We start from the raw sequence: 19250 nt of genomic DNA, 5'->3' as shown, positions 1-19250 counted from the left end.
AAAAACTCAACTGTTACAGGGACGTTCTAGCTAGGCTCAGATTTCACTTGTACAAAATCCCTGAAATTGAGCAGTTCTACTTAGCAAGTTATCTCAAGTAACTGTAACTCGTGTCCTAGGGTAAGTATAACTCGCACCCTTGCCTTGCACTGCTAAATACCCCACATATTTTATCAGTCATGACATTTTCTATGACATTCTTCATTAAATCACTGCAACATTTGCTGTAAAACTATTGATGAGAACACTGTGCATGGCGAAGGTGCGAGTTATAGTTACCACTGGAGCTGAATGTTGAAAACATGGCGGTGATTTCCTTTTTGAATAACTTTATTAATTCCATGCCGAACAGCCCGTTTGTTAAAAACCACTAGGGTGTTGAATTTAATTAATTGAAGTTCTTTGGAATCAAAGAAAGACAAACATAGAATTTGTAAATGTGTCAAATTCAAATGAAATAGTATGTTTACTATGTTTATTATTACGAAGTGTAATTGAACTCTGCACCTTTAAATATGTGTATTTCACTGGTGCAACTTACCCGTGAACAAGCAGTAGGTTAACTGCGAAACACATTGGGACAACCGTTGCTGTGAATAAACACCATTGAAATGGAGGGCACGGCACCAGTGAGTTTTATTTCTTGCGTACTCGAGTTTTTGTTGGGAGATTTGGGAGTGGCCTCCCTGCCGTGTTGCCCGCCGTAACAGTGGCTCGGAGTTTGCCGAAAACTACGTTTGGATGGATGGATGGATGGATGGATATATATATATATATATATATATATATATATATATATATATATATATATATAAAATGTCACCTAAGTTCTATAAAAGCTAAGGTATGTCATGCAGTTATATGTGAGCTTGCAAACTGCAAGCGGACATTAATACAATAATGGTTGTTGAAGTTCATGGTACTAAACTGAAACGATTTAACTTTTAAGTGATTATATATATATATATATATATATATATATATATATATATATATATATATATGTGGAGTGGGCTGGGAGATTGTAAAGGAGAGTGGTGTAGTGTTTGGTAAATGTATGCACCATGTTAATATTTAGTAGGCTTAAAGTCAATAAAGCAAATTACAGACACTAGATGCAAAGTTGTACTTCATTTTATCAGAAAATGGACCGCTGCACGTCTAGATGAGACTTACAGCCAGCATGTCCCAAAATTGCTATAATATTCATTTATTCAGAGAGCCAACACAGACGTACAAACAGATGAGTCATAAATACATCCACAACAACAAAGGTTCTGAAAGCCACATATACCTTCTGCAACAGAAAAGATCAGAAAAATATTGAACATATACTTTGCAAATAGATGCTATATGGATACAAAGAAAAATTCGAACCAAATTAGGTAGCAGTGGCGCACAACTCTGTACTTGGTACGGTCTGCGATAAAAATAGTCTTCGATTTCCCTCCCGTGAACACTAAACAATGTGTCTGTGAATAGCAGAGACAAGCATGTAATTGTCTGCTTCCACAGTTCATTCCTCAGTCACTCTGCTGGTCACTATAAACAAAATCTAATTTGCATGTTTAAGTGTGACAAATGAGCCAATGCAGCAGATCCACTCAGGTAAAAAAAAAAAAGTGAGTTATAAAATGGTACATACTTTAAACCTTTTGGTGGTATTTAGCGATAATTTAACATTATTAGTTCTCCAAAACATGAACAGTACAGCATTTCAGAAGTCCTGTTATATCTACACTATTATAAAGAGAGAGCTGAAACCTCTGAGGAGGGTTATCTCAAGAACCACAGCACCAATCACAACACCCAATACAGCATTGGAAAGGGCAGTTGCAGCAGAAGGACATGGGCTATACAGATGCCCACCATATACATTTAAAAGGTGAAAGAACCTTACCAGCAAAGTAATCCCTTGTGGGCGTGGGCGGGGCACGGCATGACGACAAAAAAAAGCGTTCCTTAAACGTGTGTGTTGTGCTGGGGGCATGTGCTGGGGCGTGAACAAGACCAATGAGCGCGGCAATTGCAACTGCGCGTCACCAAGGGGTGTGGCCAATGGGCGCAACAATCGCGCGGCACATCCCAAAAAACAAAAACGTGCCTTGAGGGCGTGTGGAAAACAAACGTGTGCATTGGGCTGGGGCGTGGCCAAGGCCAATGGGTGCGGCAATTGCGCAGGAGCAAGGGGGGTGGACAATGGGCGCGACAATTGCCGGGGCTTAGGCGGGGGCAGACGCGACTGATCGTGCCTGCGGGGACAATAACTGCACAGTATCCTGCGCGCTGTCAGCCAGTCAACACTCTGCATAAATGACCATGCCTGCGGGGACACTAACTGCAGCGTCTCCTGCGCGCTGTCACACGCTCAACTCTCTGCATAAACAATTTGACACCAGGCGCATAACATCAACCAGGGTTGGAGCCGAGCTCAGGCGGCGGATGACGCGACTAAGCGTGCCTGCTGGGACACTAACCTTTGAACTGACTGCACTTTTCCACACGTGCAGCGTCTCCAGTGCGCGCTGTCACCCACTCAACTCTCTGCATCAACGACTTTACACCACAAGCACAACATCAAACAAAACTGGAGCCGGACCTCAGGCGGGGGATAACGCGATTCAGCGTGCCTGCGGGAACAGGAAATTTACAACTGAATGCACTTTCACACACGCTTACCTACGGAAGTGGAGTACATACACACTAGAGACATCTGCTAATACTTCTTACTACAAGTTACACACAGTATCTGCACACACATGCCTAACTATTGTGACACTTCATGCTAAAAATGTTGTCTACAGCGAGATTTTAAAATAAATTTCCCTGACCTATTACACACATTGCACACATACTATTTCTTACCCGGACAACGTCGGGACGGGCTGCTAATAATATTATGAAAGGGCCATGGTATCAAAATGACAGCGATGAGTACCTGTACAGGTCAACGTCATGTTTGTTTCTTATATTGAGTTCTTCTCTTGATCCTGTCTGTCTTTAACATTCATTTTGGCATGGGTGATATGAACAGGGAAGTTCATATGTCCGTTATGATTCCTGACCAACACCCCATTGAACCCAATATCTTCACAAACTTTTTCGAGCAGTCTCTGCTATGAAAAAAACTTACTGTGGCATCATGTACCAGTAAATATTTCATTTCATGTCTCAAAGTCTGACATTATTAGTGATATCCCTCATGGTGGGTACCACCACAATTTCGTATTGTTTTTCCCCAAATTTTTTCAGGGCATTTTCATTCCATATCCCCAGGAAGCGGAGCATGATTGTCAGATTGACAGTAATTTCAGTTACTGCCAATAAGTGGGACCCAATCTGGCCCTACAAAGTTACTATCAGGAGCATTCTCATAATCTGTACAGAAAATTCCCTCAGTCCACATCCCCTTAAACACTCCGGGGTATACCAAACTAAAACAGTTGTGCAAGTCTGTGGTACATGCACATTGTAAGATTTTTAATTGGACCAGCATGAATCCCAATCCTCCCGCCACCTTCAGGGATACCTACATTTCTCTTCCCAGTCTGCACATTCTGTTGTACCTACATACGATTCCCACCTATTGCTCAAGACTGTCCAATCTGATAGGGGAATTGTGAATTACGGTCTCACATATATTGAAATCTGCCTTTGGTTAAAGCAGTTCAGATGTGACTATACATTCTAGCAATGTGAAAAGTTATCACTTTATCTTCATATGACTGCATACTATGCTTCACTGCAGGTACCTATAGTGCTGGGAGTCATGTAAAGAAAACTCTGCTTCCATGTGCTGAAACAATTTCATTCCCTCTGTGTCCCATACACCCCTCACTTTACTTGTGCCTATAATGTCCTGTCCTAAAAATCAAACAGAGCCCCCACTTCCCTGAGTGTAGCACCAATAGATTTCGAGGTCAGATTACAAACTCTTATTACAGCAGCTGTGGGTCTCCGGTGATAATTTTACATCCATATGGACTTCTTATATACCTGCTGGTGCACATTGTCAATAGTCCGTGATCGCTTCTTCTGAGATGAGAACGCCTGCTTCTTTATTACCACTGACTATTCTTGGGGCTGAAAGGGCGATAAGCATTTGTGGGTGACTATAGATAATTGTTCTTGAGAAAGTTCATTTTCCAAACAGGGAACTGTGACAGGCAATTGTGTTGGAGTATCTTTGTCCGGCAAACTGGCCTTCGAACCTTTCAGGTACATTCAAGATGAGTCTATTGCAGAGTCTGGAGTGCCCTTTCATATCTTCCACCTTAGCAGACAAGTGAAGTGAGGTTGTCTGTAACCCAAAGATCACTTCTTTGAGGCTTTTATTTCAGTTCCCATTTTCCTAGATTTCTTTTCGTTTCTACTTTTCTAACATGCCGCCTCTGTGAAATTCCCCAGACCATTTGCTTTACCCAGCAACTGGCCCCTACCAGTTCTAACCCACACTCTGGCGGGTAGACTGGTGGAAAAAACTACGTCAGGAAGAGGGGGGGGCTGCCAGCCTGTGCCAAGCCCACCCCTCAGGTGGGGGAGACTAGGTGAAGCACGACCCTGGGCTCCGGCCATCTTGTAGATGGGGAGCCCTGCCCAATCCCAGCTAGGCTCCTGCCCCCCTCCCACAGGAGAGGAGCAGACTAGGGGGTGTACTCACCCCAGGACAGGGACCCATTGATCCCCGTCCTTGAACTACCTGTAACTCCCCTAAATTCAGTAGTTAGGGGCTCCCTGAACCTTCCTTCCTCAGATGCCGATACGAAAAGAAGAAAGAAGATCAAGAAGAAGAAGACCTGCCGTGCAGCTGCTAACAACAGGACGACAACCACTGACAGATCCCCAGCCCTACCGGCCTGTCGATCTTGGAACCTGGTCCTGCCTAATCCCGGCGACTCCTGCGTACAGCAACCTTGGGACACCCGTAGGACCTGCCTGCCTTGACCCTCTTAAAGACTGGGACCCCCATCAGCAGAGGCTCTGCTGCAATAACCCACCTGGTGCCAACCAGGAAGCTCCGGACCAGCCCACTTTGCACCCACCGAGCCCAGGCCGGACCCAACCGAACCAAGGCCACGAGGACGTCCCCCCGGCGACTGGGACCCGAAGTCTAGTGCCCAAAGACCCTCCTCGACGAACCAGCCGACGTCTGCAGACTCAGAACCAGGGGCCACCCCATCCGCGACCCGCCGAGGGTAAGCTTTTCCGACACCCAAAGACACCCCTGCACCCGGCGCCCTACAGCCCCCTGTGCCTCCCTTTGGGGTACCTACCTGTGCTCCAAGATCCCAACTTACCTCTCGAAGTGCTGGTCGCCCCTGGAGAGTCTCCGTCCCTGCAGTCTTTGTTCCTTTTTGACCTTTCCCATTGGATAACATTGTGCGCCCGACGGCTCAAAAGCACCTTGCACCCAGCCACCAGAGTGCCGCTGGCTGTGCCACCTTTGTCCTATCCTACTTCCCCCTCTTGCCCTGAGCAAGTGACCAGGAGCTCAGCTGCCACAGCCGCGTGGCGTGCTAGCCAGCAGCCACCAACCGAAGGCCCCCTTTCCCTGATTGGATATCATTGGGCCTACCTACCACTGCAAGCGGCCGGCCCTGCGCTGCTGGGGCGGAACAGACTATACTTACCTGCCCCTGGGGCACCCCTGAGTCTATACCCGGAACCTTAACTTCAACAGCCAAGTACTCACCTGGAAACCGGTAACTCACTTATCTGCCTTTGGATAACATTGACCCATTTTGACTCGAAAATGTTCTAAGTTTGAAGTTTTGAAAACTGCAAATATTCGTATAAAATCAGCCGAAGTCCGAATTCCGAAGTACTCACCTACAAGCAGGCGAGAAGCCAGTACTGTACCTTGCAGCCCAGTACTGAACCGCTTAAGTAATCCTTACCAGGTTTACTAGTAATCTGTATTTTCGCCATAGGAACCCATTGTCTATTTTACTATGAAACTTCTTCAAAGTGCCTACTTTTGAAAACTTGGAATATTCTTTAAAAATCATACGAAATACTGAAACGCAAATACTTACCTGCTTTAAGTTCAGACCCTAGTGCTGGCCCTAGAAGCCCAGTACTGGATTACAAAAGTAACACGATCATACTTTACCTGCAACCTGAATTTTCTCCCATTGAATAACATTGCCAGATTGTCATTGAAAAGTTTTTAAGTGTGAACTTTTAAAACAGCTTTATATTGATGAAAATTTACCACAGTAACTAAAACGTTTTTGCTAGCTTGGTTTCAGCTTAGACCTCAGGACTGAATCTAGGATCTAGTCCTGGAACGACTAAAGTAATCTGTACTGTAATCAACTGTACTTTTATGGTAACAATTCATTGAGCTCAATGCTAACGTGTGTCTAGACTTGAGTTGTCTTCAGCAACTCCTGTACCTATTGTGTTCACCAACTTCATGGCTTCCTTGCAAAGTAATTACATGAGAGTTCTCATATCTAGCAAAGTATATTTTTATGACTGTTAGTTCTAAAAATAAAACTATATCTTTGGATATAACAACCATTGGCTTGGAGTTCAGTCTTTGAGTGTGTGAAATCATTTGCTGAGTGTGTACAACAAATGTTTTGCACTGCCCTCTGGTACTGCCTTACTGCTCGACCAAGCTACCACTTTGGAGAGTAAGGTCGGTTCTGACTTCAACCTCCGTTATACCTTTGGGGTTTGTGGACTCTATACACACTGTACTTCCTTATTGTCCAGTGTATATACCACTTTCTCCCATCCTCTCTCAGAAGATTTAAGCTAACAGCTACAGTATCCATTTTCTTTTCCAGGGCCTTACTGGAGTCCCTCTCCAAGGTTATAATGTCTTTCATTGCTAAGGGAACATTTAAGGCTCCAGCCTGTATTCCGCTTGCCAGTGAACCCAGACCTGAAGCACAAGACAGATTAAAACCCCCATTTCTGGAATCATGAAACCAGCCTATGCAGCACACTGTGGCCATTCAGACTTCCTCTAGGTTCCCTCCTGCCCACCATCTCCCACTACACTCAACGAAATCCCCTCCACCCCTCCCCCAAGATTTCCCTTACTCTGAGTCTTCGAGACTACTCGGGAGGCCCAACCGCTCGCACAGCAGATTCACGGGTATGAAGCTCAGGGTGACAGAGGATGATAGGCGTGGGTACTGGAGCACCTTACCAATGCGGCCTTCTCAGATGATGCTCAGCCACATCTCACCCACAAATTTGGTTAGATTGTAATAGTGTCCCTAACTCGCTATGCTCACTCATCCCTTACAATTATCTTGACTAACGGTCTTAAACTATTAAAACCTTTTCCATTACTAAACCTTACCATGTGCCCTGGGGGAGCGAACCTTGATCTCAATGTACTCGTCTCAAATGATTATTCTTGATTAGCCTGCAGAATTACATGAAATTAGCAGGGTTTGGGACATAGTTGTTAATTTTCTCCTCATCCAGGATGCATTGGGGAAAAGAAGTCAGCCTTGATCTAAATTTAAATTTCTTGTCCCAACTGCAGCTTAAATTCATATATGCTGGTTGCAAGCTTGATTAGTAATGACGAGCTAAATTCTCGGAATGATCATATCTTGGACTGATTCCTAGTACAGTGAGGTGGTGCCTGGCCCAATGGTGACTCTACAGAGTTCCCTTCCCATTCATTCTCATCTGTGTGCTGACTGACCCTCAAAAATTAATTGAAATCTGTCCCGTAGCAGCAGGCAGCATTCCATGGTCAACCTCTGGTAAAACTGTGGCACATCAGTACTGTCTTTTAAAAGCACTCTTCTCTTTCATTAGTACCTGACATTTATCTTTTATTTTTCCCTTGCACCAAATCTTGAGTTGCATCCCCCGCCCTCCTGGGGCTCTCTCTTTGCAATGCTGTAAGGCAACTTCTGAACAACTGATAGTTCTTTCACTTTTGTATTTCAAAAGAGCTTGAGTTGAGGCTGTGTTACAGCCCCAAGTCCTTCTCTTTCTCTGTGATGTCTCTATCAACGTGTCTCCTCATTCTAAGTAGCAAGCATTGACTCCTAAATAAAGGATGAAAAGATTAAGCGTGCCATACCAATTTGGGCCTGTGAGCGTTTGGGCCAGAAACCCTGCCTTATTACTCCATCACCCATTACCTCTATCCCCCCTTGCGAGAAATTGGGTTTATAGTTGATGGGGTCAAGCCCAGGGCAAGCAGCAACCACAATCCTGGTCAGGGTAAGGCGCAAGCAAACCCCAAATAAACATGTATTGGTAGCTTGGCAGAGAGAAGCCAGGTTTTATTTATGCAACACTTCAAACAATAAAGCAGGAACAACACCATACAAAAGATCTCATAACTGGTTAGAAAACTGTACCAGACATTAGTAAAAAAAAAACAAGACCAAAACAACAAAAATCCAATCAGTAGAACAGGGGGTATGGAGTTTTAAAGAATAAAGTGAAGCTAGCCCCCAAAAAACAATTCAGAATATCTGGTTGCGATGGACTCGGTAAAATTTAAAAGACCAGGCTGATGGCGATGGAGCACACTTCGGATACAGTGCCAGGATAGTTCCACTGAAGCTTTACCAGAGGGATGTAAGGATCAGGGGGAGCTTTGCAGGATGCCGTCGGCAAAGCACAAGGAGCAGGTGGGTGTCGCTGGAGTTTATCGGTGGCAGTCCCCACGAGTAACCGGTACTGCAGTGCGTAGTCGGGCTAATGGAGCTTTGCACTGATTTGCAGTACAAGCTACATGGTCTCATTGCAAACTGGCCCGTTTGCGGTTGAGAAGAGCCCAAAAGCATGATTTCAGCGCCCTTGAATCACACCAAGGGTTGGAGACCTGGGAGACACTGCTTGGTGGTCAGCACCTGGCTGCAGCTGGATCCAGGGATGTTAAAGAGCCTTTTAGGTCCCTGAGGCTCAGATCAGGAGGCCAGCAAATTAGCCTGTGGAGTCACTCTGGGGTCCCGGGTTCAAGATGAACTTGCAGGTCCAGTTCTCCTTCCCCAGGCAGGAGGGCAGCAGTTCCTTTAGTGCAGCAGTCCAGAAGAGTGGCAGTCCTTGTAGCAGTAGCACAACCGTCCTTCCTCCGGGCATAGTATCCACAGGTCCAGAAGTGTACTGAAGTGGTGGTATATGAGGTACAGTATTTATAGACGGATGTGCCTTTGAAGTGCAGATGCCCTGCCTTCCTGGCCATGGCATCAGGCTAACTACAGGGGGTATGCAGCCTTTTAGGACAGAGCCTATTAAAAGGTAAGTGTGGCTGGGCCCAGCTCCTCCTAACCATTCTGCCAGCGATAGCCCAAGCAGTCACACCTAAGCACTCCACTGTGTGTGGCGTCTAGGAGAAATACACAAACCCAACTGTCAGCTACACCCTAATCATGTGACCCAGAGATAGGCTGCATGCACCAAATGGCTAAGGCAAGAAAATGCCAACTTTCAAATAGCAGCCTTTTCAGAATTGCAATTTAAAATCCACGTCACCATACCTTAGCATTTTAAATTGTGATTCCAGAGACACCAAACATGAACTGGTTACCTTTTCCCAATTGGAAATTACACTTATAAAATGTAATAAGGTATCTCTCAATGTTATTATATGGAAAATGTAGGCTTTGCAGTAGTGAAAAATGAATTCAAGAGTTTTTCACTACAAGGACATGTAAAATTAAGATTACATGTCCTACTTTTTGAATGCATTGCACTCTGCACTCTGGGCTGTACAGGTCCTACCCTAGGGGTGACATATGTATCAGAAACAAAGGTTTGGGCTTGTTTATTTTGGTAGGTTGAAATGGCAGTTTAAAAGCTGCAGACACAGGCTGCAATGGGTGGCATAGCCAGTGCTGCAGACCCAATAGTAGCATTTAATTTACAAGCGCTGAGCATAGGCAGTGCCAGTTAACTAGGGACTTTCAAGTAAATTAAATATGCCAACTACTTATAAGACAGTTTAACATGTTTAAGGAGAGATCACAAGCATTTTAGAACTGGTTATTAGTAGGAAAGTTCTCAGAGGCCTAAGGCCAACAAAAATGAATTCAGCAGAAATGGAGGAGTGAAGGCAAAAGGTTTGGGGATGACCCTGCAGAAAGGGCCAAGCCCAAAACTCCTCTTCCTACGTCCTCCTGTCCTCCTAATCCAACTACATTCTTCATACAACTAGACATCAACGTTATCATCTCAGTCCTAGTATCACCCACTCATGGGGAACGCACAAACCTGCTCCTGGATTGACTCTTGGACTCAGTTGTATAGCCTTTAATACCTCTCCTCTCCATCCAACCGTAAGTAACAGTTTTGCTCCTCTTTACCATTTCCTTCCAATTGAGAGCAATACTACTGGATGCACTAGAGACACATAAAAATTGTACCCCGGTCACAACAGTAGGACTCATCATATAATGGATTGACTTTCCATACCTCACCCTCCTTTGGGATACTACACTGCTACACCAGGTAGAGCTAATAAATCACATACTGTGGTTGGTTCAACAATGCTCTGTTCTTTCTGATTTTGGTGGGTGACTTCAAAGCAGTGTTATCTGGAGAATTAGACAGGCACCCACCTCGGGCTCTCACGGGGGTTCGGGGTTGGTTGCCGGACTTCATTGAGGCAATGGCCCTGGTGGACTGCTGGAGGTTGCTGCACACTACTCAAAGACAATACACTTTTCACTCTGGTGCCCATGGTAGTCTTTCCAGAATAGACTACGTGTTCGTACCGGCTGCGCAGGCGTCATATATAGCTGAGGTCAGACATATGGCTCGTGGTATATCTGATCACTCCCCACTTTGGTTTCGGTTTGAACTAGCATCTGGATCTGGGGGGAGGGTGGCTCCCATCAACCCTTGGTATCTTCGGAATCCCAAGACTCGCAATTCATTGATTAAGGCATTGGACCATTACTTCCGAGAGAATGAGGGTTCGGTCTCTTCCTCTGTATCGTTATGGGAGGCTTTTAAGACAATGATTAGAGGTCAGGCTCTCTCTCTAATAGTTGGTGTTAAGAAACAGAAGGAAGAGGATGTAGTCAGAATGGAATCTGAGATAGCTGCGTTGGAATCGAAATTGGAGCAGGAGGTTACCCCCTCCAGATTGCATGTCCTGCAATTAAAGCAGTCGGATTATAGAATGTTGGGAACGGATGGTGCGAGAGCTCTTAGTCGTGAACAACAGGGGCGTGTTTATGAGGTAGGTGATAAAGCTGGTAAATTGATCGCATGGTTGGATAGGAAAGACAAAGCTAGTCGCGTGGTACCCGAAATTGAGATGGAAGACGGCACTCTGGTGACTGGTCCGCAAGAAATAGTGGCATGCTTCGCCAAACATTTTCGTTCTGTTTACTCTTCCGTGTCGGATAGACCGGAGGAAGATTCATGCTTGTTGTTGCGAGACATCGCGCTCCCGTGTTTGTCTGTAGAGGAACGGGACCTCCTGGATAGTAAGATCACCGCTGACGAAGTGGCATTGGCAATGCGCTCCCTGAATTCAGGTAAAGCAATGGGCCCCGATGGCCTACCGATTGAGTTATATAAGCTGCAACCGGATAGGATTGCCCCATATTTACGAGACATGTTTCTGGAGTCCCTAGACCATGGCATTCTCCCCCATAATCAGAGACTGGCTTTGATAGTCGTAATTCATAAGGAGGGAAAACCGAAAAACAAATGTACCTCATATTGACCTATCTCTTTGTTGAATTCTGAACTTCAATCAATCAATCAATCACAGCATTTATATAGCGCACTACACACCCAAAGGGTCTCAAGGCGCTAGGGAGGGGGGGTCCGCTACTGCTCGAACAGCCAGGTCTTGAGTTGCTTCCTGAAGGCGAGGTGGTCCTGGGTCAGGCGGAGGTGGGTCGGGAGGGAGTTCCATGTCTTGGCGGCGAGGTAGGAGAAGGACCGTCCTCCTGTGGTGGCTCTTCGGATGCGGGGGACGGCGGCGAGGGCGTGGCCGGTCGATCGAAGCTGGCGTTTGGGAGCGTAGAAGTTGAGGCGGCTGTTGAGGTATCCCGGGCCTTGGTTGTGTAGGGCTTTGTGTGCGTGGGTGAGGAGTCGGAAGGTGATTCTCTTGTTGACCGGGAGCCAGTGCAGGTCTCTCAGGTGTCCGGAGATGTGGCTGCGCCGGGGGATGTCCAGGATGAGACGTGCTGAGGCGTTCTGGATCCGCTGAAGTCTCTTCTGGAGCTTGGCGGTGGTTCCGGCGTAGAGGGAGTTGCCGTAGTCCACTTAAGATTTTAGCTAAGTTATTGGCTAATAGGCTGATAAAGGTTATCAGCGATTTGGTGCACCCAGATCAGTCTGGCTTCATTCCACACAGAAATACGGCACTTAATCTTAGGCGTCTTCATGGGGTCCTTGCGAGGGCCTCGTCGCTACGTGAGCCGGCCATTTTGGCGTCGTTAGACGCAACAATGGCGTTCGATACGGTGGAATGGCTGTACTTGTGGGCGGTACTAACTAAATTTGGTTTCGGTTCTGGTTTCATCAGTTGGGTGCGCCTTCTATATACAGACCCTCTTGCCCAGATCGTAGTTAATGGTTGCGTATCCGAGCCGTTTTGTCTCGGGCGAGGTACTCGTCAGGTTTGCCCGTTATCTCCCCTTTTGTTTGCATTAGCTCTCGAGCCCCTTGCGGCATGGATCCGCTGGGAGCCCTCGATGAGGGGCATTTATTGGTTGCCGCACTTCGAGGATCGTATTTCCTTATACGCGGACGACATTCTTCTGTATTTGACCTCCGCCAAGAAATCACTAATGGTACTCTGTGATGTTCTGGCCTCCTTCAGAAGAAACTCGGGTTTGGTCATTAATTGGGCGAAATCCTATGTTTAAGCCCACAGTGGTGAAATACCGATCTTGCCCCGTAATTGTCCTATTCAAATAGCACAGGAGGGACTGAAATATCTGGGAATCTATATTTCTATTGACCCTATGATTCGGTATGAGAGGAACCTTCTCCCTCCATTGACTCAATTGAGGCAAGACGTTGAGGGTTGCCAAAAACTTCCATTGTCCATGCTTGGACGGGCGGGTCTTTTCAAAATGATGTTGCTTCCTCGCTTTCTGTATGCCCTTCAGAACACGCTAGATATTGTACCGGCTAGATACTTTAGTTTGGTGGAGGAGTTACAGAGATAATTATTATGTGAAGGTAGACCGCGTATTGCACTAGCTAAATTAACGCTCCCATGGTATGATGGGGGCATCGCCCTCCTTAATATCAAGAGATATTATTGGGCATCACAGTTGGCAGCCATCAATCACGGTATGTATGGACCCGTATTGAATCCGGGTTTCGCCATGGATAGGTGGTTGTTACCTGGTGGCAATTATTATAGAGCGCTATATTCTAAGTCGGTGAGGAAGACTTTGACGGGTCCACCTAGAACTGCGGTGCGGATCTGGCCTGATGCTAGAAGTTCCTTGGGGTGGAAGGACCGCTTAACTCTCGCTACCCCACTTTTCGGCTCAGATCGGTTTGGTAAACTATGGAACACTAAAGGGTTCGATAAGTGGGATCTTATTGGTATCTCCAAGGTCGGAGACATATGGGTGAAAGGACAGGTTAAATCATTTGCGGCCTTACAGACAGAGTATGAATTGGGAGGGGCGGAATACTTTCGTTACGCCCAGATTAGACATGCACTGACTTCCGTTTTCTCGGAAGGGGAAGAGGTTCCGGAATCTACCCCGTTAGAGGACCGTATCTTGGATGGTCATCTGCCTGATAGCACCATATCCCTACGCGCCGGAGTGGTACTATACCTGGCAGATATTGGCAGCCATCGGCGACCCCAGAACACTGCCTATCCCTGCTGACGAGGGTTGAAAACCCGAAACACGTGTCCAGGGATGGCGAAGACAGCGAAGATAGCAAGATCGAAAGATGATGCATCGCGAACACTCTACTACAATGACCGGAGTCCTTAGGGGCAACTTCCGCCGGTGTGTGAGTAGTGTGCGACCCCACCCCCTTTTTGTAACTTAAAGCTCCCTTGAGCAGCGGGCTGACGAGCCTGGGATCCCGCACCTACGCGCCGGAGTGGTACTATACCTGGCAGATATTGGCAGCCATCGGCGACCCCAGAACACTGCCTATCCCTGCTGACGAGGGTTGAAAACCCGAAACACGTGTCCAGGGATGGCGAAGACAGCGAAGATAGCAAGATCGAAAGATGATGCATCGCGAACACTCTACTACAATGACCGGAGTCCTTAGGGGCAACTTCCGCCGGTGTGTGAGTAGTGTGCGACCCCACCCCCTTTTTACAAAAAATTGATTAATCATAGAGCAGACCTTTTATTGCAGTTGCGGGATCAATGGACCAGTGACAGCCTCGAGCTTGATGACGAAGATTGGCAGTCGGCGATCTCCTCTCCTAAGGAGGTCGTGATTCCAGCGCGATTGAGATTGGTGCAGCTTAAAATATTACATAGAGTATACATCACTGGTCCCCGTTTGATTCGGATAGGGCTATCTGAGATGGGTCTGTGCCGGAGGTGTTGTGGTCAGCTTGGGGACGTTCCTCCATATCATCTGGGAAAGTCGGGAAGAGTCTGATTATTGGCACAGAGTACACGCAGTAATGCAGGAGGTCACAGGTGTTGCCCTCTTACCAGAAGCCAGGCATTGTTTGCTCAATGTCTGGGAGCCTACTGATTATAATGTGGCACAAACCCAGTGGGTGACTCTAGGGGCCATGATTGCCAAACGGAACAGTGCACAGTTGTGGGGGTCTCAGAAGCCTCCTACTCTTTACTCTTGGGTTAAAAATATGGATTGGTGTATGTTCCGAGAAAAAACAGTGTATTTGGCTCGGGGCGGCCCCGGAAATGGAGCAGGATCTGGGGCCCCTGGAATAGATATAGAGGGGATATATGTGTACCGCCAGTTGCCGAGGTCCTAGATCTCCCACTCTCCCCTTGATTGCCTTACTTTACTGAGTACTTTCGATGTTCCTCTGTGTCCTCTCCCCCTCCTCAATGTTTCGTTTATTTGTACCATTTGAAGATATGATGATCTTCCCTCGTACAGTCTTCACTTTCCTATGTATTATATTTGTCTTGCTTGTTTTTCTTAAATAAAAAGATCAAAAAAAACAATGCTCTGTTCTATGGATTATTTCATGCTGCCCCTGTGTGTGCTCAGCCAAGCATTTACAATGGCTGCATTTTATTGGTTGCTTCTTTGCCATACACGTATAGGTTGCATAACAGATAAAGTCCCTTCCACACAAGCACATCCACGGAATAGGGAGCCACACGTCTGCAAATACAATTCGTCAGAGTGACTAGATATACAATGCAACAAAATGACACCAATTTGCACATTTATTTATACACAAAGATAGCGGTTTGTGCAGTGTGTGGCTGAGTAATAAAAAAGCTGCAACAATTTCAAAACAAGATCATAAAAAGAAAAAGCATACTTCACAACTTACGGTGCAATAATGGCTCTGGCAGGCCGTTTTGTAGATTGTACTTGTGAGAGCCAGCCATCCAACTGAGCACTCAATTGAGGCCCTACAACAAAATGAGACAGAAAAAAAGACATTTTAGTAAAGCTAACGAGCTGCAGTGCACTAGAACTGCTTATTGGTACAAAGGTCCAAACCCCTTGCTATGGACCTTCAATGACCATTTTAACACAATATTGTACAAGAAATACACCAGCAATAATTCACAATTAAGTGGTTGGAATATTTTCAAAAGTAACCACCAATGCTACAGGCAAGAAACACTTGCTTCACATTCTGCCTTGAGAAAATGATGCCTACTGTAAACAACAAAAACAAAACTGTAGAACAAAAGACAGCCACGCGGGGCAATCAGAAGTAGGGAACAGCATACTAGCAGTCTAACATATCTCATTTTTTCCCACTATTCCTGTGGAGAACCTGCAGTGTTACAAGAGGGGTAGATGTCCTCACTGCAGTTGTCACACCACTTTTATAGTGTATCTCAGGCGATAGAACAACAGTACAAATGCAAAGCAAATGAACACATTTAACTTCACTGGAAGCCTGTCTGAAAAGGAGAAGCTTACTAGCTACGAATAACAGTTGCAGGTGACTACCCTTCTCATAAGAGGGAAGGCTGCACTATTACAAAGAGATAGGAGTGGTTTCCCACATTGTAATCTTCCACTGCCACATAAATGTTTAAATGCAGGGGTTTTTTATGCCAACTGATAGTTGCCAATTTTATTTTCAGCACAATGTTTTATAACAAAGCAAAAAGAATACCTTTTTTATTAATAATCCAGCAACATAAAGTATGGAAAAATAAAGTATTTCAAAATTCTTTGACACTAGAAATGTAATAGGCCCTCTGGAAGTATGGTTGTAATGGGATTGGAACTGAGGTCAACTTCTAAACACTAAATAACAGTCTTTAAAGAGCCATCCACCCAGAATTCAACTGTAACTTGGAGTCATAATGAAGAAGAACATGCCTTAATACGAGAGGGGATTCCTTGGCTTTCAGGCATAGCAGTCTAAATCCAAAAGCCAAGAAAAAGAAGAAACAAACAAAACACACACTGCCACTGGCTTCCATTTCAGAGCAAACAATAAGACCAATTATCTCAGTACTGAGCAGATGTACCTTACGCCGCCTCCTCCAAAATAAGTAGCCTTATAAGTTTACACTGGTCAGAACATTGCTTCCAGTTGAAAGTGTCCCGATTACACAGCAGTGGATGTAAATGTAGTGGTGTCCCGCTGCTCACTGTCAGGGCATTGCACCAGTCCATGGAAATCTCCACTGCGGTCATTACTTCCTAAATTTCTAGGTGCATACCCAGCTTTTGTAGGTTACCCGTTCGGCTTTCATATATAGATTAGACCGGCACGCCATCATCATGCAGCCTAATTTCTTGCTATGTCCCTGTTGGCCACTGTGAGGATGAGCATGCAAAATATAAGTTTGGGACTAGGACTTCCCCTCATTGGATATTTCTAGGATAATGACCGGAGATTTTAGTGGAATGTTGCACTGCAGGACGTGTTGCAACTCATTCAATAGTAGCTGCTAAAATTCCTGTACTTTTATGCACCTCCATACTGCATGCAGGAATGTAGCTTCGCCTGTCTCGCATTTCACACAGGTGGGTGTAGGTGCCTTTCCCATTTTATATAGGCTACATCTGTTGTAGTAGACCCTGTGAAGAAATTTCAGCTGCATAAGATGGAAGCAAGCCCATATAGTGGTAAGTTATAAGGCAGCGACACAGGGAGGCCGCATTGAACTTCAACCACCGGACGGTCTTAATATCACTGTATGCGGACGACATGGTCCTCTTCGTGCGTGAGCCGGCTAGATATCTGTCACAATTGCTGCGGGAATACGTGAGATTCGGTCTCATCTCTGGTCTACAGATACACTGGGAAAAATCCTATATAATACTGCTCACGGCTGGAACTACGCGGCCTGGACTGGAATTCCCCTTGATGTGGTCCGCGGACCCGGTCAAGTATCTTGGAGTGTGGGTACACCGTGACCACACGGTTGTGATTCAGGAAAATTAAGGCAAAGCGTGCTCGAAGCTGGAGGCTATGCGCGAGACCTGGATTTCGCTACCATTATCACTCGCGCACCGTATTGCATTAATTAAAATGGTTGTGTTGCCCAGGTTTCTTTATTTATTTGTGAATGTGCCGATAGTGCTGAATATGGCGTTCGTCAAAACTCTTCGCGGCCACCTATTGCGGCTGTTTGGGGGGGCAGGGCGGCGCGGGTGCAGTGGTCGACCCTCATCAAGAGCTACGAGAAAGGCGGCTTCGCAGCGCCGGACTTTTACATATATTACCTCAGTGCACAGGCTCAGTATCTCTACTATTGGCATAGACCGCACGCATTCACGCCGCATGTTGCTGTGGAGGAAGGGGACGCCGCTCCAATTCCGCTACATAGTGTGGTTACTCACCACCCGTGTAGCACTCCGAGGTCAGAGATCAACGCGGTTCACACCACGATCTCGGCCTGGCAGAGGATTGGGAAGCTGGCGCAAAAATTGCCAGACGCAACCTGAGACCTCAGCTAGAGCCTCCGGATATTCGGCTGGTCATCTACACAGGTTAGCCCATCCCCATGGTAGGATTTCAGATCTTGAAATTTGAATTTAAAGATCGAAGTCTGGAGTGCAAGCTGTATGTTGCTGAAAAGGGCCTCTCTGTGCTCGGATGGATGGACTATGGTGACCTGGGCATACAGCTGGACCCGGGAGGCGCCACACAAGTTTTGATGACCGGCTCCGAACGCCAACCTGAAGTCACTAGATTGAAGGAGGAATTCCCCACAGTGTTCGGGGGTAAGGTCGGAAAGCTGATGAAATTTACACACATGATTGACCTAAAGGCTGACGCGAAACCGGTATCCTACAAGGTTTGAAATATACCGATGGCCATCAGAGAGGTAGATTTTCAAAATAAAGGACCTGGGCGTCCCCACGGAAGGACAGTCTAGGACTGTTTATCACACCTAGTTGCTGGAATCTAGGGTGAGGGTACCGTTTGTCCGGAAACAACTTTATAAAGCATGCCAATAATCTGGCGGGAAAGGTAAAGTTACAATGATTCGGGCTTAATTACTATCCGTGTATGTTCAAAAAGAGCTATGTACATTTGTTGTCCTAGTCAATTGTATCCCTAAAGATGCCAACTATTATAAAAAGGGTGCTGTTATCTCACCGTACAATCAACATTATATAATCAACATTAGAAATGACAGTTTACTGGTAATGCCCACAATGAACTGGAAGGCCTAGTTTTCACAAAAATTATTATATACATAAGTCAATATCTTCAGTGCATGTTAAAAAAGTTTACCACACCAGGAGTTGCTCTGTTACACATTTATTATACATATAAGTTTAAAAAAATTTCATCATCACAAAGTATACAATTCATCAAAAAAAAACAATGTTAACACATTTGCATAAAACAATTAAAAACAAAGAATCACAGACATGTTGATTGTACGGTGAGATAACAGCACCCTTTTTATAATAGTTGGCATCTTTAGGGATACAATTGACTAGGACAACAAATGTACATAGCTCTTTTTGAACATACACGGATAGTAATTAAGCCCGAATCATTGTAACTTTACCTTTCCCGCCAGATTATTGGCATGCTTTATAAAGTTGTTTCCGGACAAACGGTACCCTCACCCTAGATTCCAGCAACTAGGTGTGATAAACAGTCCTAGACTGTCCTTCCGTGGGGACGCCCAGGTCCTTTATTTTGAAAATTTACTATC

At 45.7% G+C, this 19250-nt stretch overlaps 1 protein-coding gene across 1 annotated transcript in view; it reads right to left on the bottom strand.

The window, feature by feature from the left end:
- MEMO1 (mediator of cell motility 1) overlaps positions 1–19250 on the bottom strand; it is a 143604-nt gene that overhangs the window by 112482 nt on the left and 11872 nt on the right. The window contains exon 2 of the mRNA XM_086927475.1: positions 15431–15512. Coding sequence (XP_086783601.1) covers positions 15431–15512 — 82 coding nt within the window. The remainder of the gene's footprint in view (positions 1–15430; positions 15513–19250) is intronic.

The sequence above is a fragment of the Lissotriton vulgaris genome, chromosome 6, assembly GCF_964263255.1.
Source record: "Lissotriton vulgaris chromosome 6, aLisVul1.2, whole genome shotgun sequence".
Taxonomy (NCBI): domain Eukaryota; kingdom Metazoa; phylum Chordata; class Amphibia; order Caudata; family Salamandridae; genus Lissotriton; species Lissotriton vulgaris.
The sequence above is the reverse complement of the archived record's forward strand: the minus strand, read 5'-3'. Positions and strand labels throughout refer to the sequence as shown.